The sequence below is a fragment of the Enoplosus armatus genome, chromosome 3, assembly GCF_043641665.1.
Source record: "Enoplosus armatus isolate fEnoArm2 chromosome 3, fEnoArm2.hap1, whole genome shotgun sequence".
NCBI lineage: Eukaryota > Metazoa > Chordata > Actinopteri > Centrarchiformes > Enoplosidae > Enoplosus > Enoplosus armatus.
Genome location: NC_092182.1, coordinates 5841605 through 5864267, shown reverse-complemented (window position 1 = coordinate 5864267; position 22663 = coordinate 5841605). Strand labels below are relative to the sequence as shown.

The 22663-nt window shown below is 44.2% G+C and overlaps 1 protein-coding gene across 1 annotated transcript in view; it reads left to right on the top strand.

The window, feature by feature from the left end:
* The window catches only part of ndrg3a (ndrg family member 3a), a 31687-nt gene continuing 9024 nt past the window's right edge, over nucleotides 1-22663 (top strand). Inside the window, exons 1-3 of the mRNA XM_070903397.1 lie at nucleotides 1-118; nucleotides 12836-12919; nucleotides 14903-14935. Of these exons, the coding sequence (XP_070759498.1) occupies nucleotides 12863-12919; nucleotides 14903-14935 (90 nt within the window). The 5' untranslated portion in view covers nucleotides 1-118; nucleotides 12836-12862. The remainder of the gene's footprint in view (nucleotides 119-12835; nucleotides 12920-14902; nucleotides 14936-22663) is intronic.

Genomic DNA, 22663 nt, shown 5'->3' with positions numbered 1-22663 from the left:
GCGGCAGGCAGGAGCGCTGTGTACTGTATACTTAAACATACGTATTACCGTTGATATTCAACAGTACACCCGGAGAGGAATTGACTGGAACCCACCGCACACTTATTTTACCGACGAGGTAAGTCTTACATCCGTGTTTTCTCGGTAGCACTTTCCCAATTCCCATTTACAGATGTGCTCGATGCCACAGGAGATTATCTCAGCTCGCTGGGTTTCCCAACCTGTTCACGTTGCTGTCTATATAATCGAGTCCTTTGTTAGCGGAATGGTGGCAGCCCTTAGAACAACAACGAACCATCATTGTACTAATTAAAACACACGTTGAAACACCGGGGGGGGAAGCAACGTCAGGACTTCAGTGAGCGCGAGCGAAGCGGTTCAGTTAGAAAAACTGCAGCTCAGTTGAGTTCATCGCTGCTCCTCTCAACAGGGATGCGACATAACGGCTATTTTCACGCCGTATCTTCATTTTGTCAGTGCGGTACGCATCGCTAGTAGTTTGTTTTCTGTTACGTTAAGACCTGCTAAATAATGACTCAGGTTCTAGCTAACGTTATTTATATTAAAATGAGGCCTGTCACGATGCGTTACATCGTAAATTACCGATCTTAAACAACTAAAGAGATGTTAGCCGGATAGCTTAACGTTATAGCTTGATGAATTTAATGCAGCGACACAATGCAAACTTCACACCTAAAATCCCTGTAGGGATATGTATTATTGTACCCAAGTGATACCAGGTTTAGCTTATAGACTCATTGTTGAGTGAAATACAATACTAAGAATAAGTTGTACATACAGGTTTATGAGAGGAATATTAATATGATTTCAATTGGGGTTTTATTTTGTCTGGACTTTAAACAGGAAACCGTTAACGCTAGCTTAAAAGGCCCAAAGCAATGTGTGGCTTGTCGTCTCACAAGGTGTCACTGTGGATATTCATCTTCATTCTGTAACATTTTTCCAAAACACTGTCCGAGTCTAGACTTGGCAGATCCATCAGTATCAATCAGATCGATCACAATAATGTAGCTGCAGGTGTCACCATTCAGACACCACGTGATGGATGCCAATGTCACTGGTGGCCATGCGAAGGTCACACAGGTGTGACTGTGTAACAGACTGGGCATCAGGTGTTTCCCCTCACTAAAAATAACCATTGTCATCTTGGGATATATTTAGATATTTTAAAAGGACACCGTGTTCTATAATTTCCCAGTAAAACTATCAGGAACAATGGGGATATTAAAGTAAGTCTAGTTATAGGAGATTTAAAAATACCATGAAGTAGAAGGTCAATATAAACTTTGTGTTAGGTACCACAGATACACTATCTGTATATTAAAGCCTTAATTCTGGTATCTAATAGTTTAAATTTTAGTATGTTATAGTTTCATGGTGGTGGGGTTAACTTCAGGTGTGGTATCTCCCACAATGCCCTCAGCAGTGTCACGTGGTCAGTGAGGCTTGAATGGAGCTTACACTACAAGCAACAGTCGGGCTTTTGTTGTCACTCACAACATTGTTAAGACTGGAAAAGCCAATAGATAACATGCTGTTTGCAGAAAAGTTTCTTTCTGTTAGCTGATCTGTAAACCAGCCTTTTGTTTTGAAAGCAGGAGAGAGAGCAGATAGGGGGCAGTTTGAGGTTTATTGCCATATCGTTGGAAGCAGTCTGCTCCTGGCTGATTATTACAGTGAAAGCCTAACTGAGGGGAGTGTCAAAAGTTGTTTATTAAACCACATATTGTACTTAAGATCTTGAAATGTTTTCACCTGTTCTCTCTGGGCTCTGATTATTAGCCCCCACTGAAATTTGTAATAATTTAAAATTGGTTTATGTGCGTTATTACAACGCTTTGTTTTAAAACTTTTAGATTTTTTTCATATTGTTTTCAGCTGTGGATTCTACCTTCCACAAGTGCTCAGAAAAGTTAGAATGAACTTAACCTGAGCAATCAGAGTGAAAACAAAGGCAGCACAATGCAACAGGACTGTACTTTATATTGTACCAATGCTGTAAGTAATACGTAGTAAGTAGTAAATGCTGCTTCAATATGTCAGCATCAAGAAATTACACTATTAAGGTACATATCATCATGGATTACAATTTACACATAATTTATCACAGGGATTACAGAGCACATACAAAGTGAGAAATGCTCCTGTGTAGAAGAGGATGTCTTCCAGGGATGAACGTCAGGGAGTAATGCTCACAGGAGAGATGGAGACAGTAATTAAGCCACTGTGCTGACAGTCAGTCTGCCTTGTGTTCACTCTCACCTCAGCATTACTGTGTCTGTTGGTTTGCCAGCCCTGCAAGGCAAAACATAACCTGAGCCAGACATAGACATTTACTGGGACTTCTCCTCTTAATTTTTAATACCTCGGTTGTTAACAGCACATCCTTGTCATGTTTTGCTATTGCTTTTCAGTCATCTGGTACTAAGACAGTGTTTTTAAAAAGTCTGAGCCACCAGAATAATGATCACACCATATTGTGTGTCTGTGTCTCAGTCTGACCCTTTCTCCTGGAGCTCTGCTGCTGCTGTGTTTTTGTAACTGAACTGCATCTGTAATTTAAGATGTACCAGGCCTAGAGTTACAGCACAAGCTCTGCACAACAGCTTCAAGCTTCTCAGACCAAAAACAGCTGATGCATACACACCTCTGTTCCAGGTTAACTTCTTAAATTTCCCTTGACCCCAGCCAATCAGCATATACAGATAGCTATCCCATCTGTCCCTGCTCCACCAGTCTTTACTGCAAATATACTTATAGCAAACCAATGAATGAATGAACTCCAGAGACAGTCGCTAGCAGGCTTGTGTGAGGCAGCGGCAAGTGTCCACACTTTTTTCAGACACTCTTATCTGCTGGATCACACCCCTGCTGGCGGAAAGGCTCTGTCTGTCTCCATTTTCTTTATCAGCATCAGCAATAATATCAGCAGGTGGCGATGAGGAGAGGCAGAGCACAGGTGGTAAGCTTGTTGATCCATAATGTTGGATACAAGCCAAGCTGGACCTCTGGGTGCCCTGGACTGTCCTTCAGTGCCACTTTTCATCTAGGATCATATATTTTAAGAACCTCCCCTCACACACCTGCACATATATTTCCGCTAACTGCACAAATTGCATCACATCTACCCTCAGTTTCCCCTTTTAATTTTTCTGAAATATCTCATTGTCTTCGTGAATATGTGTGTGAGAAAAAGATGGGGAGCAAAGAAAGAGTGTGTTCCAGCTCTTCACTGAGACAAATCCCAGTTTGTCATAGATAGACACACACACACACACACACACACACACACACACCACACTTAGCTTTCTTAAACTCAAATGTGCAAGTAGCATGCAGTTTCATTTACAGTGTCTCGCGATAGCATGAATCATTTCAACCTCTGCTTGCTTTAATGGCCCAGGAAAGTTAAATGTTTGTGGTTGTTATTGTTACGGAGGAAATGGCAGATACTGTGCCCTGGTGGTTTGAAGATCCTCCCCCTCAGGCTGTGTTCCTGCTAGAACCAGTCAAGTTCAGACAGATGATACGTTAAGTCCCAATCATTAAATGCTGGAGAGATAGGGTCCCTGATGAGTGCGTGTGTACCTCAGTGTGAGTCGTGACTTCTGGGTACATGTTACACACGCATATATATATATATATATATATATATATATATATACATATATGTATACATATACTGTTGATACACATGAGGAAGAGAAATAATAGTCTATGCCTTTTTTATGACTCATTTGATGCCCTATTGTTGCAGTGAATGTTAAGGACAACAATCCTAAGAGTCAGTGAAGCTGCGCTGACTGGTAAAGCACTCTATGCTGCGTTGGTTGTCGTGATGAGAAGAGAATGACTTTATGTAAATTATGGTGAAAAAGGTCACTCGATTTCAGTGGCGCCACCAGCTGAGCTGAGGATGGCTCAGCCCCTGCCCCCCCGTGGTTGCCAAGGACACCGCCAACCTACCCGGCGAGCATTTGTAAGGGACGGCGCCAGAGGAGCCACCTCTGTGTTTCTGTGGGAGATTGAGTTGTCAGTAATCAGTCATTGTGACAGCCAAGCTGACCACATGGATAACTCTATTAGCAGAGGCTGTGTTCCTGTGAGGCAGCAGGCTTCTTAGCACTGATTCAAACACTGAAACACACTGACTGACTGACTCAAAAGCCTCTGTGTATTCACAGGCAGAGGTCTTTACTAGCTCTGGACACAAGGACTCTCATATGTCTGTGCTGTGTTAATGTTTTATGGAAGCGGTTTCTAATGTTTCCATCCAGCTTGTTGAACAGATTCTGTCAGTGCACGTGTGTGTGTGTGTGTGTGTGTGTGTGTGTGTGAGCTAGTGGCTGGGCTACACAGATGGTCTCGCTGCTGCCTCCACAGCTGCCCTTCGGCCAGTCTGACCGCAGTCTACAGATCCTGCTGAGCCTCCAGCAGGACTCTGCTGTTCTGGAGACTCTGCCTGCTCACATCAGCCAGCTGGGACCTAGGACACACATACACACAGCATCCTTCTTACACTTGGTCTTTCTCTGGGCTGTCTGCTCAAGTGAGCATGGCAGAGGAAATCCCCACAGACTGAGCGGCAGCTAGCCTAGCGTGGCGAAGTGGGGGCAGGTACTCTGTTAGCACCACTGAGTGCAGGGCCATTCAGTCTTATTTATAGTCTGATACCAGGAGAGACTCATTGAGCTGGGATCACACCTCTCTCTGACCTACCACAGCAGATTTATCAAGACTCCTTTGCCTCTTGGCGCCCCCCTTAGTAGAGAGACCTGTCTATGCTAGTGTGTATTGATTTATTGATGATGAGTGTCATGTAGCTACAGCTATCTAAATTGCTGTCTGTATGCCATTCTCTTATTAGTCTATTTATCATCGTTTGAAAGGATCAGCGGTGGCATTGCCTTGCAGGGTATTATGTGGAGTCAAAGGAAAGATGCAAAACATCATTCATGAGTGTGTGTGTGTGTGTGTGTGTGTGTGTGTGTGTGTGTGTGTGTGTGTGTGTGTGTGTGTGGCAAGCACAGAATGAACATATTATATATCGCCACTGGCTCTTTGTCCTGATTGTGTACAGATGAATAGTGAGGGGTGTGTCACACCTACTCAGGTGTTAGACCTCTGCTCAGGCTGTTGAAGTTGGGTGGGGATATGTTACCTGAGGTCACCATGCACTGTAAAAAAATTGTTAAGGTGTTAGCTATCCCATCCGAACACGGTTAATTTGGCAATTTTTTCTAAAGCAACTCACAATAAATGCAATCGACCTCCATACAACAAACTAGAGTCGTTAACCAACAGGATGGTCCAGGAGTGGTCCGTAGATGTCCGGAGAAGAGGTATAATCAGGCAAAATAAGTGAAAACACCTGTGTTGTAGCCATTCTCAGTTTAATTTTTCAATTAAAAATTGTAATATAAATATAAATTTAGGTCATTAAGAGATTATGGATGTCATTACTTTGCAAATGTTGGTTTATTATCCAGTCTTAGTTCTTATACAAGAGAAGGAGGGGTGGGGCTGCAGGAGGACACAAGCACATCTAACAGTCAAAACACATTGACCCATAAGACTCACTTCAAGTTGATATGCAGCTTGGTGCGGGACCGCTTCTTTACTTATACATGAAGACCAAAATAGATGCTTGTGTGAATCTGTAGGGCTATATAGTACAATGTACTGAGCAGGGAGGAACATGGGAGGGCTGACTCACATCCCAGCTGCCCTCATGCACACACACACTCAAGGCCTTTACATATCATACACATACAAAATTCATAACTGCTACGTACACGTCCTTGTCGGACACAGGCCTAATGGAGAAATTGAGTTTCCAGTTTGCTGGTCCGTAACATCGCTTCACCAGTGGAAAATATTGCTGTTGGTCTCTGGGTGTGAATCAGTGCAGTAAATTTAGCGTGCCACTGGAAGTTATGACAAATAATTTTACGAACCATAGCACCGTACTTTGGGAAGCCATTTAGCTGTCCTCCGAGACTCTCCCTGGCAGTGTGCGTTTTCGAATGAGAGGTGAAGCATGATGCCAATAGATATGTGGCTATAAATCAATACATCTAGATGCTGCTCTTTAATCGCATAAGACCATTAGCAGATAAAGTGGCCCCTCAAGAAATAATGTAATTCTTTAAAAGCCCTCGGAGAGTAATGAGAGGGGCCGTGCACTCAGTGGCCATGAAGGATTAGAGATGTACATGAGTATATACAGTATGTGTTGCTCTATATGGAGGTTATGTACCTGTTTACATGGATGACAGAAGCTGTCCCCAATCCTGCATGAGGATAGAGGTCAGAGTTTGGGTGTGTGTAAAGGGGGGCCCCCTTTTTGGCAGGCAGATCAGTGCAGGAGCTACTACGTGCCAATGAGTGTCTTTGCTGGTGAACCAGACTTTTCCTCACAGACACACATAGAAAAATGTGTGTCGTGATGGACAATCAGTTTAGTATTTCCTCTATAAAAATAGAGACAAAGACGCGCACTGAATGGATATCATGACCCAGACGACAAGGTCATGAGTCTCCTCCCACACAAAAATTGCTATTGGATGTGTGTATGTGTGTCTTACACCTTCACAGCAGCACTTGCAATATTGTCCCTGTGTGTGTGTAATATCCCATGTGCTGTCCAAGTACAACCTCTACAACATTTTTATCACTTGCATTTTGAGTTATGGCTGGCCCGAGGCTCAGGATATTAAATGTGGTAGTGACTGAGTGAGTCGGCCTCCAGATTCGGTTTTCCAAAGAGGGGATGAGTCAATTATAGTAATGCAATATTTAGCATTTATTAGACCTTTTTAATCCTGGAAGGATCAAAGAAGGAGGTCGGTATTTGAGGAGGAAGATTTGTTTCTCTTATTAACCGTCTTAAAATAGCTCCTCTTGCGCAATGAGTTGCTTATCTTACATTTCCTTTTGTCTTTGCAACTAATAAGAGACTATTTTTACTTTGTCTTGTATTCAGTGGTCATCTGCATGTGTCTTGTGTGAATACACCCATTATGTGAACTTCTTGTCTCAAAATTACCTAACCCAGTGTTTTCAGTTTGGTTTCAAAACCAGAGGTGGGTGTTGATCCACTTTTTGAAGTGGGGTATTGAATAAGAATAGACCATCTTGGTAGGATCGTGACAGAAAAAGACAACAAAGAGGTGTCTCATAGTTTTTGTAGCATTGTCAAAAGAAGAAAGAAAAAGATCTGTCAGCGAGTATCGGGAGAATCAGACGAGCTATAAGTAGGATGATGGAGCCTCAGGAGAGCAAGCTGTCATTTAATTAAGTAGACGTGAAGCATGGGGAGCTGTGTGCGATGTGTGTGTGCTGGTCTCCGAGCTCGTTCATGTTTGCTGACAGTATCAGCAGGGGATGTTCTGTGCTATAGGTCAACTTTTCCATTCCATTCCTTCTCCAAAATTCAACTATTCTTTCTATCACCCAGGTTGTTATTGACCTGACAAGGGGTGGAGTGGGGGGTAGGGTGGGTGCTGAAACTCCAAACAAATAGATTTTCCTCTTCTAATTCTCTTACCAAACGGCCTGGGTTAGAGCAATAATCTGGAACTGAGCCTTGTCACAGTCCATTAGCTTTACTCCGCAGGATTGCCGCCTCCGCAGACTGGGAACTGTAAACACAGACTTGGCCTGGTTACGAAAAGTTTGAGGGGAAAGAAATTTGTAGTGACGTCCCCCTGGATGAAAAAGACTTCCCAGTCTAAAGAGTGAGGCGTCACCACACTGGTGACTGTGCAGGGAGAAGTAGTTTCCACTTGTTTGTAGCCCTGACAGCAAAACACTCTTGCACATAAAGAAGGGCGGACGTAGAAGTTAGGCTGTTGGCAGGAGGGCAGTACCTCTGGAATTTGGGCTGGCCTATTTTCTGTTCCTGGTGAAATGCTGACTGAAGACTGAGACTCCAGTTGGGGACAGACATGATTGTTTTCTTCTGTGATAGAAACTGTCATCAGAATAATTTGGTTCCCAGAGAAAGCTGACAGGCACTTTTTCCTTTCGCTGGAAATGAGTTGGTAATTGTCAGTAGCTGTGTCCCAGCTACTGATCAAATCTTCTGATGGACGCAACCCATTCAGGTGTGTCCGTCGGAGGCTTTGAAGGCCTGACTGAACCTGCTCCTTTGCTCTGAGGGAAAAGGTTTAGAATCGGAGCGTAAAAATAATTGTTAATTAGGATGGTGAACATCAACTTGTAACATCAGAAATGTTTAATCTAGAAGTTATCCTCAAAAGATCAAAATAACTTTAGAAACCAGTGGTAAACCTTTAATAAAATGGATTTGGGAAAGCACTTGTTGGCCTGTTATGACGTGTTGGAATACAGACTTTGGAGGACACACCAACAATGCTCTGTCTGAGCTGTCACCACTCCATGCAGAGGCTGGGCAGCTAGAGTCATAATGTGGTGTAGGAATAAAGGATGACTGCTGTTTTTTTTATGTATGATACTGTAGTCTTTTGTCTCCTCGGGAAAACTACCACAGAACTGGTCATATTCATTTAGTCAAGTCAACAGAAAAACATGGTTTTGTGTTAAAAAACCCCAGCTTTTATTACAAATAAAATTAGCTACTTTTTAAAAACTGGTGGAAACTGTTTGTGTTACCAGAGAACCAACACATTCATCTAAATGTATGAAATGAAACCCTTTTGCATACCACAGAAAACACCCATCAAGGGAAAGTCTGAGATTAAAGTAAATATGATGAATAAACTATTATAGTTTTGAATTAATAAACTGGTAATCTATGTGATGGGGTAAAACACAAAGACACATATTTACAATGAATGTAGACACTCTGCTTACTCTGTAAGTGAGAGAGTTTGATCGGATTAAAGTAGGTTATCAGGCTGCACAAAGGAAGGAAGGTTTTGAAAACAAGCACAACCTTCTACATCAAGCATAAGTCCATCTTTATCACACTTAGAGTTTGAGTTTAACAGCAGGCTGTCACAAAACCGTCTACCACAACCCCACCATCTTTACTGTAAACCTCTCCCCGCTGCAGATGGTGACAATGTGTGGACAGTTAAGGATTTTTGCTCTATATCACCATGGCAATACGCCTGATGGCTTAGTCAGGGTCTCCCAGAGGTAGGTTAACACGAGGTCACCATGGTGACATTCACTTTAGTCAATCTGAAGCCAAAAAGGTCAGAGCCGAAGCACAGTCCGTGATGGAAATGATGATGACAACGGGTAAATCTGAAGTCACGGTTTCCATGGTGATAAAGAGGTAAGAGGCCTAATTGAGGAGGTTTAAGGGAGGGTCAGCATCACAGCTGGGATCTCAGTCGTCCATCATGCAGCCTGCCTAGACTTCCTGACGGCCCAAGGTGAGATGGAGATGGATAGACAAAAACAGGGAGAGAGTGCACAGAGTGGAGGATGAGGAAGATGTGCGAGGGAAGGAGGAAAAGTGGGAGGAGAAGCAGGGGGTGTTTTCATTGATCACTCAACACCGTCTGCTGACATGGCAGCTACAGGACTACTTTTTGTTGGCAGAGACACCGTATATCTACAGTAGGTGTTTTGGCACACGCCTCTGTGTCCACACATGCATTCCGGCGCCTGCACTTCAGCGTTAAGGTAAAGGCGTGTCCTCTCTCTTGTTTCAGCCACAGAGGTAGGTTGGTGTGCTTGAGGCAGGCAGCAGTGCCAACAATAAAATGAGAGAGGAAGGGATGCTAAATAAGTTATCCATTTATTAAACTGACAGATTTCAACATGTTTTTGCTAGTGTTTTGATAAAGTAATTGTGACAGCGCTGACACTAGGCTGTAGTGAAGGCTGACCTTTGCTATGTAGAAAGGGCCTCATGTGGCTTTCCTGACACGATTTGTTTCTGCTGTCGTTTGTTCACCCAGCCCCCTTGTCCCTCGCTACGTGGCATGATATTTAGCGCTGAGATGAGGCCCTGCTGGCAGCTACACGCCGTGCAGGGAAATGGACCTGAAGAACAGATGAAGGAAATCATGCGTGAGAGCCAGCATGTAATATGTGTGTTGCTCATATGAAAGCGGTAGAGTTGAGTGAAACAGATTCTGGAGTCAGGGAGACCATTTGTGAGAGCGATCCGGTACAACAGACACTTCCACTGTCGAGTCTAAAGGGACTCGTTCTACATCATCAGCTCTCTCAACCCCCCCCCCCCCCCCCCATCCTCATCCACATCAGTGGTATGGTGTGAATATGGGACAAAGCCCGAAAGCTGCACAGATTGCAAATGGAATTTCCCTCTTGTCATCTGGGACTGCCACTGATTTTCTACTCCAATTACAGTAAGCTTTGCTGTCATATCTAGACAGTCTGCATGGCTCATTTGAGTCCCTGTGATTGTCGGGGGGTACGCTCCTGAAAGCACGTGTTTTGAGCTTCACTTGATGAGTTTCTCTCATTTCTACCACTATCTATTCCCCTTGCCTCCTTGCCTCACATCTGTCCCTTGGGGCTAGCCCAGCTTAGAATAAACATCGGCAACCCAGCTTTGTCTCTATGGCAACAGCCGCGCATGCTGAAAGGTAGAGCAGGCATGGAGTAGGTAGGAAAGGGCGGTGGTGGAGGATGTTGCTCAGTGGGATTTGGTGTTCTTTCCCGTGATTTGATGCAGGGTTAAGGGGGTCTGAGATCTGCTCGAGCCCCCAGGGGACACGTCTTTCTTTCAGGTGGAAACCAAAGGATGAAGCAAAGGGTGATGTTCGAGAAGTGATGGTAGTTAGTTGCATGGTATACATGGTAACCCAGTATAAGGGGTCAGTGGGGTTGGGCTGTGAAAACCACCCAGTCAGTCTGTCAGTTGGTTTAAGCTCACCCTGACCCCGTCTCCCTTAACACCTCGATTACCCGGCTAGCCGGCTACAATTAAAGCTGCTTTCACCTCCATCCCACTTTTTGTGACAGCCTGAGGAAGTGTTGGATTGATCCGGCCAATACGCTCAATCCGCTCAAGCATGCAGAGTATTTGTTGTTCTTTTTTCCTTGTTCACTTGTCTAAATATTATTTAGTTCCACCATTGAGCTGGATTTGTCAGCGGGGATTTTGCCGGGCATGTTTTCACTCCACATGCGTTCTTCCAGCACTCGATGTTTCTACTTTTTTTTTTCACTGACTGTTTTATGTAATTTGAGGATTGTGCTCACTTGTACCCATCTGCTCCCCTGGTTGTTTCCAAGCAAGGTGCAATCTGTTGCCAGAGCAGGATGACCTCTGACTGGATTCATGCGTCAACAGGCAGCTGTGTGTTCAGACCTTTGTCAGGCAGTCGGAGGATGAAACTGTTGGTAACACACACACGGCGTGACGTCGTCATCGTCGGTGCCTCCCGATGTTAGTTTGCTGCTAGAATCGCTAACCAACCCTGAAGGTTATGTGATACCAGCATCTCAAGGTCGTTCCGGCGGGGGGGGGGGTTGGCGCTGACTCAGGAAACGATTGTAGCTGCTCCTCCAATTGGCTAGTCCTCTACCCAATTCCGTTTACTCTTACTTCTTGTTTGTTTGTTAGCATTAAGTGGATCTGTTCTGATAAATCTTTCTGTGTCATGGCTGTTTGCGGTGCACTGCAGGCTGGTTTGGCTTTGTCTTCCAGTTGTAAGCATTGACCTAGAAGAGGCAGAGGCTCCATCTGCTGTTATGTGCAAGATGAGTCGCTCTCCTGGGCACAGCCAGGTAATTCAATACTACTTCCTGTCCTCACCTTGTGCAAACAGGCACAGCCTAAGAGGTACCATTTTAGGAAAAGTGGGGGAGGGGCACATTTGTGTCAGTGTTCGTGTTCAGTAATTATGTGCAGGGACAAACGGCTGACTTCAAGGGGAAAACAAATGAGGTGGGCTTTAGAGCTTCTTGTTAAACCTGGCCCAATCCATCTTTGTGTGTGTGTGTGTGTGCATGTTTGCACATCACCTGTGTGGACTGGAAGTGTGACCTTTCTCTTAGAATTAATAGAGAAAACGCCCTCTATCCCCTTTCCGGCCTGCTCTTGTATCATCATATATGTATCCCAGTATGCCGATGTGGAGTCAAGAAGACGAAGGAGGGAGATCCTGTCAGGGCTGGACCTGCAGCTACCTGCTGCCACCTTTTTCAACCCCATACCAATCGATCGCTATCAGATGAGTAGGTTGTGTTGCTATGAACTGCACCGAGTACTGAAAGGATTAGTAGATTAATTGGTTAGTCAATCAGTTGTTGAAGTCATTTATCAAGCAGCACTGCCAAACATTCCCTGGTTTCTGTTTCTTAAATTTGAGAATTTACTAGTAAGAAGTTTTTTTATCATTGTGAAGTAAATAACTTTAGGTTTTGGTCTGCTGGTCAGACAAAACAAGGACTTTGAATATGTCAAAACCCGTGGTTTTTAAACAAGGCTATCTTGCTAACCTGCATCTTTTGTTTGTGTCACCACATGACATTCATGCAACTTAAGGTCTGCTCCATCCATGCCCCCCCGCAGTGGCTCTCCACCCCCAGCTTTAGCCACTGAACAATGAATCGAATAATTGAAAACATCATCGCCATATTAATTGATAATAAAAAAGGTCATTGGTTGCAGCAACCAAACCATCATCAAGCCTGATTCAGGTATGAATCCAGACATCCTCCATCAGTTCAGAAGAATTATATTCATTCATTTTGAAAAGTTCATGGAAAGATAGACACCATTTATGGTGACGTCGTCCTTGCATTGAATGGCCATGCGGTGCCCAAACAGTCGTGTTTTATGCAATGCTCTCAGTTATTATCTGTAAGTATGATGTTTTCTCTTTTTCTTCTTGGACAGAGTGGTTTACAGTAACGAGACAGGAAGATGGATGAGCTGCAGGATGTACAGCTGACTGAGATCAAGCCACTGCTGACCAATAAGGTGAGTTGTGGGGAGGACAGGATGGGGACAAGCTGCCATGGCAACAGACACACAACTGTGCACCTGCACCAATATAAAGAACCACATATACAAACTGCACAGACATGTGGTGCACTTTTAAAGTGAATGAGCACCCCATATGGTCCCTCCCCAGGCAAATACATACGCTAATACACTCTGCAGTCCCGTTCATCAAAGTGAATTATTCATATCTGCTCGACTGTCGAGAGGAAAAAGAAAAGAAGGGCGAGAACGAGAGATGTCAATAGAAAAAAAAAAGGTTGTAGACAGAATGAGGCAAGAGAGAAGAAGAGATGCGAGGCACATAACGAAAGACACCCAAAGAGTCAGAAAAGACAGTCAAGCAAGAGCGAAGAGAGATCAAAGGAGAAGCTGGAAAAAACTCATCTCTTTATTTCTTAGAGCTTGAAAGATTTTAGCAAGTGAGCGATGTAAAAAACAGAGGGAAGTATGGAGGAGAAAAAAACCCAAAGCTCTTCCCATCCTCTTCTGGCCTCCAGCTTCTCCTCTTCTCTGCTCCATCTCAACAGCTGATTAGAAAGCGGGTGTGTCTGTGGATACACAGGAGTGTTTTGTTCTCCCCCAGGCAACTGTCACAGATAGTCAGGAGGGTGTAGAGTCTAAGTGTCAGGTCTTTTACTGGATTACGTCACCTCAGTGGTGGGTCTGAAGAACGAGCAGGAGCACATTTGTCCTTGTTGGGCTGTATGCCGCGTAAAGTTAGATGTCTTGTGTGAGGTGACAAGGTGGGGGAATATGCATCACAAAAGTCATCTGAATAAAGGATACTGGCACTGACCTCTCACTCCACCTAGTGGCCAGCTCATTAACAAGACAAACCAGGAGTCTTGAAAGCAGATGGAGATGCAGACAGTGATGATACAGGATTCTCATTTTCTCTCTGATTCTCTGAAGAAGTGATGAAAACCGCTTCTGATTTCCATACAAATATAACAAATTAATGAATGATAACAGTGATGATGCAGCCAGGAACAAGGAAAGACTGAGTACCGTGTGCAGCAGCAAAGTAACCATAACAACAGGAAAGAAATGCATAACGTATGCATGTGATTATAAGTAGAACATACATACGAGAAAATAGGATTAAAAAAGGATACGCATCTGCTTGTCTGGTGCAACAGTTGGCATAACAACAAATGAAACAGAAGCACAGTTGCATTGCATCTTTGGCCAATCGGATCACTTGGAAGAGGCTGGTAAATTTATAAAAACTGACATCATTCTTTTCAACATGTTGCGGCTGCTGACCTTGATGAAGGTGCTTTGTAAATAGACATAAACTTGTTTTAGTAATAAACCTGGGGGTATTTTCATGGCAATGTTCACTTAAAACCAAAGCAAGCACTTTTGGTTCCTTCCTATACTTTCATCATGTCTCTACAACACTTTAGTGAGAACTGCATGATAGTTATGGAATACTGTAGGCCTTGGCTTCAAACATGTTTTTACCATGATTTCTGCTGCAAAGCTATTTCAGTAGAAGGAGAGGGAGAGCTTTATAGCCACCATCTGCCTCTACACCCATAGGCACCCTACTGGTCTGGCCTAAAACTGAATCCCACAAGAATCTTCTCTGTTGTTGCTGCCCACTCCGACTTCACTCCCCATCTATTCTGTAGCTTCCTGCTGTGTGAATGAAGACAAAACACCAACTGAGACCATACTCTCTGTAACAAATGCTTCTGTTATATGTGTAAAGAATATAAAAGTTGTTAAGAGCTTGTAAAAAGTGGGACACCACCAGATTTGTTCTATTTGTTCACACGTGTATACATTTATGTATTTTGAATAAATCCAACACATCATGTGACACCATCCATCTACAATGACTGAACTTCCATCAGAGTGTTACACAAGTGCAATAGGTATTATTATTGACTTTACATATTGAAATCTATCATCCTGTGGTATATTTTAACTCCTATTTTACTTTTCTTGCAGAATGCACGCAACTTTCAAGATTTCGACTGCCAGGTGAGTGTCTGCTCCTGCACAAAGCACTGTTGTTGCCATGGTTAGAGGAGATGTTGTCATGTTAGTGGAAGGGGATGTGGGCATTGGGACATGGCCCCATTCTCACACCCCTACTGCTGAACCCATTTGTTTGCTTGCCCTACATCTGAACATTGTTCCTCACAGGCCAATTTTACCGCACACATCATATAGGTGGAATGTGGGATTTGTGGATAAATCAGTGAGGAGGGTCATCCACCACACTGGCCATTAGCTTTTCAAGGTGACAGCACTTTTTGCCCAGCTTGTTCTTCAAGTTTGTTCAAGGGCACTATCTGAGTCTACACAGTAAAACAATACTGAAGAGGGCTAGCTTGATATTTGTTGGAAAAGTCTAATTTCTTCGCTGGTTGATTTGTTACGCACCATTGGTGTGAACCAATAGCTTCATTTCAGACACTGATTTTAAAGGAATGGTAAATGATCTCACGTATATAGCACTTTTCAACCTTCACGGTTCCCAAAGCGCTTTACAGTCTCATTCACCCATTCACACACCAATGGCGTGCAAGGTGCTGGTCTCTATTGGGAGCAACTTAGGGTTCAGTGTCTTGCTCAAGGACACTTCAACATGACGGGGGCAGCTGGGGATCGAACCCCCAATCCGCTCTAACCAGCTTTACCTCCCGTGTGACAGTGCTAACCACTGTGCCACCATGCCGTTTTAGGTTTTCTTTGTTTTGCATGGATGTATGCTGTACTTGTGTGAGTGTACTGGTATGTTTATGGACTGTGGATCATTTGTACTGATATGAAAAGCTATTGTACAATCACAGTAGTGGCCTGTTTGTTTTAGTTAGGACTGGGTTTGGGAAACAGCCCATAAAGAAGATTTAGAGGTAAGCATTGTGTTTTCTTGTTGTTTTGAACACAAAGGATTTGGGAGTGACAGCTGGATCACTCATGCTAATGGCCATGTAAACGTGAACAACTAAAAATCAGAAAACTGTTTGTTAATCCATGTGAGGATAGACATCCTAGTGGCCACAGATGTAGCCATTAACACCCAACGTGAACAATGCGAGTGAGACTGGGAACCTTTATCACATGTCAACCCGCTCTGTCTCCCCTTCACTTGCCAAAGGCAAATACCATAAAAATAACCAGTTCAGGGCTTTGACAACAACATGCTGGTTAGCTGTTCAGTTCAAAACATGCTGGCCAAGTTGAATATATATATACGATCTAGCACCACCTCTAGAGACTTTTAGTTTATTATTCTGGGTCTCATGTGGCACTTGGTGGCATGTTTTTATATGAAGGTTTGCATTTCATGCTGCAAAATGAGGAAAACAAGTACTAGTGAAATGTTTAGGGATGGTTCTTTTGTCTTTGTGTGATGGACGTAGGTGACCTTTACGGTGTACTTTCTTAGTAAATGTCAGGAAGAGTTATAAGTGCAGTGATTTCAGACATCTTTTAATAGGCTAGGTTTCTCTGCCTGTGTCCTCCACAGTAGATTGTGTTTGTGTGAACTTCATTTCAACCACAATCATCTGGTTTTTATGTGATAATGTAAACACAATTATCATTCAAAAAAAGGTGTATTGGCCTTGAGTGGGCAGTGTTCCAGATCCCTTACTTTGATGGTTTCTTTGCATGGGGAATGTATTGCTGGCCCTGCGTGCAATTAGCTTTTTCCTGCAAGGAGGCTCTTGCATGAGGAGTGACTTCCCACAGGCAAGCAGTCGCAGCTGCGAAGGGTTAAATCTTTCATCCCTCCCTCACTTTTCTGCAGTCACGGCTGCTTCCAGCATCCCACCAGAGCTAAATATAGCTGCTGCAGGCAGGGGAGGAGAGTAAAGCATGTTAGCTGGAGCAGGCATGCTACATGCTCCCCAGCATTTCCTGTCTGCATTTTCATTAATACATTAACACTCATCAAATGCGGCTCACATTTTCAATGTGATATTCCTTTCCTCTCTCCCTCTTGTGATTCAGTCCAAGTCCTGCAGTTGTACTACTACAGACAGAATTGTACCAGGGTTTGTCCCAGTGGTATTGAGGCAGACTTAAGTGTATTTGACCTTATTTCCATGGCAGCCATTTTGACCTCACACAGCCATGTTCAGGAGTCTCAAGGAATTATTCAGATAAATCCTTAAACTGATGACTCTTTGAATGGTATTTGGCAGTTTTCCATATAAATAATGTCACTTCAACACCAGACTGTGAACATGGTAGATATAATAGTAGGCTTTTTTCATGGAGGATATGCCACAGCAGGAAAATAACAGGTGTAAATGACAATATGAATGATGGCTGAATTCCATTTAGCTGCTTCAGTTTCAGGGTCCTGGTATTGTGTATGCTGGCTCACTGTCACACTGTCATGGCTCACTGGGACACATGAATAGCATGGAGCCATCGTTAATGTTAAAAGTAACAGCTGTCGATGCTGCTGTGAAAAATGGCCTGTTGTCAAATTAGCTAGCAATCTTGTGAATAACTAGAACATCTGCATGAATGAAAAAAAACCCAACAATGATAATTTTCTTTCTGAATTTATACTTTTGGGTTCCTAGAAATGAAAATGTATGTAACAAGCCATAAGGACAGAAATTCTGAGAAAAGGAGAGCTAGCTAGCTAACTAGCGATTTAGCCAATAGCACAGTATATAGGCTAAATTGTGGTAGCAAGCTATATTTTATCAAAAATATTGGCTACTTTGAAATTGAATTAGAGTTCCTTGTTTTGATTTCTTCTCAGTGCAAAATAATGGGTGATGTAAGCTTGAGTGTAAAAACTGAAAATGTCAGTTGTTGAAATATGGTGTTTAATTTCATTGTACCTGACTGCCACTGTAACACAGTTTAGTAATACAATGCAGTACAAGGCATTAGCTGCAGACTGGCCATGAATACAGTCTATTTGTGGGGGAGGGGTCTGCACCATCACTCTGAGCTGCCGATGTGACATTCCAGCAGCTGGAGGACAAATCCAGCTGCTCTTCTCTGGACTTCCCTGCTACTAAAGCTCCTACCACAGGCGGTCCACAGGTACTGCAACAGGCATGTCACAACCCTGTGCACCTGCATAAGGAGGGCGGTGCTAATGGTGGTGGAGTCAGAGAGGAGAACCAAGAGGGTGTGGTGCTGCAGTCTCGTGTAGCTTAAGATATCCTGCTTATGCCACTGAGAAGCGAGGAGAGGAGGAAGGTGGGAGTCAGCCTCCTCCACCCATGGGAGTTGCTGTGTTTTAAAGTGCATACTTAAGAACACTGAGTTACTTCCTGGATATGGAAATGGCTGACTGTACACTTTAAAAATAGAACATCTTAGGGTTGATGATGTTTGCTGTGGAAAGCAAACGGTTGAGATGGTATCCATGGAATCTGATTGCATGTGATGTTTTAGTTTATTGTCTCAAAATGTTTTGTGAGCTTATATTTGCCATTATTAGATTATTTTTTAATGTTATTTATTCTATCTAGTCTATCTAGTCTTATTCTAGTCTATTCATCATCACATATTTTCATATCCCATGGTTATGTCCATGCCATTTCTCTTCTTGGACTTTTGCCATTGCAACACAGACTAGAAGAAGCTATCTACTTTGTTTTTTAGACAAATGCCTGCCAAGTCTTGTATTTGGTTTTTTTAAATCCTCACTGTCTCATCACGCTCAGCAGAGGGCGTCATAAGCCTGCTTATTCTGTGGCTGGAGGGCTATAATTTTGTGTGATGTGCTTTTAGTCCGCTGTGCTTTTCTTGTTGTTGATTGTCTGTTCTGAATGTCCTAAAGGCATCACAGAAACTTAGTGTATTGCACAGATGTTGCTCACCCACCATCTTAGAAGAGGATAAAATTAACCATGTCACATCACGTGGTGGACAGCTTAATACAAAATGTTATTCCTGAGCTTGTGCACTACACAGATTCTGGCAATGTTGATACAAAGCTCTACATTGAACTGAGCTATGCAGACCAGAGTGTCACTGTGTGCCTGAATGACTGCTCAGACTGCAGGGTCCTGCTGAGACACGCAGTGACTCAGTGTATGACACAAAGAGGCACCTGCTCTGTCGAGGAAAGAGTATACATATGTTCGGTGTACATATGAGTTTATGTGACCAATCACATGTACACCATAATCATGCATAAGTAATTGAACATCACAGTGTACGTACAATGTACAAATATCATGTTCCCTGGCTTGTATGAGTAATTACATCTTTTACAAACCTTACACTGTGAAAAACATCTCTATGGAAATAAAATGTCAGAGGTACTACTCTCTTGTGGCATCAAATTGAAAGGATCATGTGTGTGTATTTTTAATAATTATTACTTTTATTTGTCTTGTCTGTATTTCAAGTTTTTATTTCTCAAAATGTACATAAACTACATGTGCTTCAATGGCACCCTCTGTGGGTTAGGACAGGAAACATTTAGAGGAGAAACAGCAGTTTACGACCAAACATGCTGCTGCATTTACTAACCAATGAAGCGCCCCTTGTCTTTGTATTCCCACCCTCTCTGTGCTGTTTGCGTGGGTGCCATTGGCTGCACAGAGCAGCCCGTCTCAAACAAAGGCATGACATCCTGTTCTGCTAGCAGTTATGCAGATGACAGAGGAGAGTAGAAAAGGAGAGATCAATAAACTATGTGGATTGAATGACTAGCTGGCAGGTTTAGAGGAAATGGATCCTCTCATGTAGGGTTGTGAATGTTGAATATAAATAGTAGCTTGTTGTGGGTTCATTTCCTGCTAAGCCTGGAACATAATGAAGGTTATCTTTTTGAATGTCAATACTGAAATGAATACTGGAGCTGAGCAAGAAGACTTGCATGATAAAGTAGTGATGCAGTGTGAATCGACATTTGCAGCAAAGCTATTCTTGGTGTATGTCAGACTGCAGCATTTTACGCTTGTCCTGCTGAGGGACTAAGTCATTAACAGGGTCTGATTATGGATACTCATGTTGAGATATTTCTTATTTGGATGCTGAGGTCATTCACATTCTTCTCTCTCAGCAAGGTGACGCTAAAGTGAATCTGGAGACAATTGTTGGTAAATCTCAGTGATGAGCAGCCATTTTGCTGATGCAGAACATAGCCCAGGGTGAGCTGTCAAAGTCAGCCTCCTCTCCTCTCCTCTCCTCTCCCCTCCTCTCCTCTCTCTTCACTTTATCAGTATCGCGGTGTGACGTCAGCAGCCTGCCCATTATCCAGGGCTGCCTCTGCATTCTTTGGACCCCATCACCCCTCTTCCACGCACCCTTGCCTCTCTTTCTCCCACTCTCCCCCTCCTTTTCTCTATCCTGCTCCAAGCCCCACCCTCTCCCTCTACCCACCTGACCCTCCGCAGTCCAATTAGACGCACCGGTGTCTGGATGTATGGACGCGCTGTGACTACCAAGCGCAAACTGCAGTCTCACTCTCCTCCCCCTCCGTCTCTTTTCCTGCACTCTTTCCCACCTCTTGTCTCTGTCTCTCTCTTGTTCTCTCTGCATCCGATCAACCTCCCCCTCTTCTGCTTTCATTCAGATTATTTACCCATCTCCTCCTCTCTCCCTTTGCTGTGTCTCTCTCCTCCCTCTCTTCCTCTCTTCCTTGGTGCTGCTGCTTTAGCCGCCTCACCCTACATACCTCCCTTCCTACCAACGCTCCCTCCCTCCTCCTCTTCCTCCTCCTCCTTTTGGAGATCTTCAAAGCTGACCAGCACACACTCGCACATAGCATAACACACTCCTCTCCTGCGTGGGAAAAACATGTCAGCTATTCTGGACCTGGACCAGATTGCATGCTCTGGGAATGGAGTGGTGAGTGACAAATGCGTCTTGCCTGCCTTGACACACCTGGCCGGGTCCTTGCAGCAGGGGGTTCTGGTTCAGAATAAGGGGGGAGGTTGTTGTGTGGTTTCCCCACGACAGGCTGACAGCAGCTGGCTCCTAGCAGGGAAAAGCTGGTGGGGGTCTTTCCTGGCTCGCTTGTCACCACCTTCAGCAGACGGCTGAGACTTTGGGCTTTTTCTCTCTGGGCAGCTGCTAGTGTGGGGTGAACATTTGTTGTGTGTGTGTGTGTGTGTGTGTGTGTGTGTGTGTGTGTGTGTGTGTGTGTGTGTGTGTGTGTGTGTGTGTGTGTGTGTGTGTGTGTGTGTGTGTGTGTGTGTGTGTGTGTGTGTGTGTGTGTGTGTGTGTGCGCACGCCTACAGGTCGCACAGTGCCCATGTGTGCTATCTGCACAGCCTAAACATGCTCAGGGTGCAGTGGTGCATTTTAATGTGATGATATGAAAGATGCATGTGTGAAGTGCTCAAGTGTCTCTGAATCTGCCAATGCCACCACCGGAGGATGTGTACGTGCCTGTCAATATGTGGGTGTCCATCAATAGGGTGGCTGGTACTTGTATGTTTCAGGGTGCATGTTTCTGTATATCTCAAATGTGCATTTTGGTGTTTAGCCCAGCGGACGGCTGTGGATGGTGCATAGTGCCAGCATTGTGTTACTTATTCTGTTATCACTGAAAACAGGCAGGGAGGTCACTCACCCCCACACACAACGTAGAAACAACACACCAAAACCACTGTAGCAGCTCCTTCTCCCTCCCCAGCAGAGACCTTGAGTTTGTAGTTTCAGCCCGCTGCTTCGATGACACACACATACTGTATGTGTGCTGCAGGTGGGGAGGGCTGTGTTTGTGTCAAAGGAGAGCAGGGTGTCGTGTACCTGGGATGATCCCATAGGAGACATGGATGTGTGTATATGTCTGTATGCATATGTTCTTTTGTGTACACTAAAGTCATTTGCAGACTGCTGGTGTTTCTGCCCTGTAATGCTGCTCTCAGAGGTGATTGATGCCATTCCTGGCAGGGCGGGGAAAACAGGGAGGTGGGGGAAGAGGGATTAATAAGAGAGGGATTGCGGGAAGAGGAACAGCATGACATACTGCTCTCTTTTTTTTTCCCACCTCACCCACCTTCGTTCGGGGACCAAAACCCGAGTGCTTACCTCCCTGTTTGCCCCGGGCAACCTCCTGAAGCCCCTCTCCTCGAAGCACAAACCCCTGCTCAGTATTCCTGTCTCACCTACAACCCCCCCAAACATCGACACACACTCTTTGTCCAACTATTAGCCTCCATGAATGTATTGAAGAAGAAAGGGGGTTGTTGCCATTGCAGTCCTCTCCCTCTTTTTTCCCCTCTAGCTGTCCAAGCTAGCAGCCCCACCCTGTGTCTCTTTTCTTGAGATGCTGCTGTGTGTACATATATACCCATACATGTGCGTGTGTGTGTTTGTGTGACAGGAAACGGTGAGAGCTCCCAGATCGATACAGCTTTCAGACCAGGCCAAAAGCTAAATGGAGAGATAAAAGCTTCACTCCCTTTCCACAGCCCTTTTCTCCATGATTCTCCTCCCTTGTTTGTGCCAGGACATGTTTGGAAAGACATGATGCACCCCTTCTGTTTTAAAGGCACACCCTTCTGTTAGTCACACAGGACGCCCCCTGTCTTCTCTCTTTCCTCCTGTCTCACTCTGTCCCTGCTTGCTTTCATGCTCTATTTCCTCCCATCCACTTCCAGACTCTCTCTATCTCTTGTTCTATCTAGCTCATCTTCGTCCTCTCGCCCCCCCCCCCCCCCCCATGTTCCATCACCACTTTCATTTCCTGTCACTGGTGGGGCGTACATGCCTGCTTTTTCTGGCGCATGGACAGTACACACACATGACAGAAGGCAGGCATTT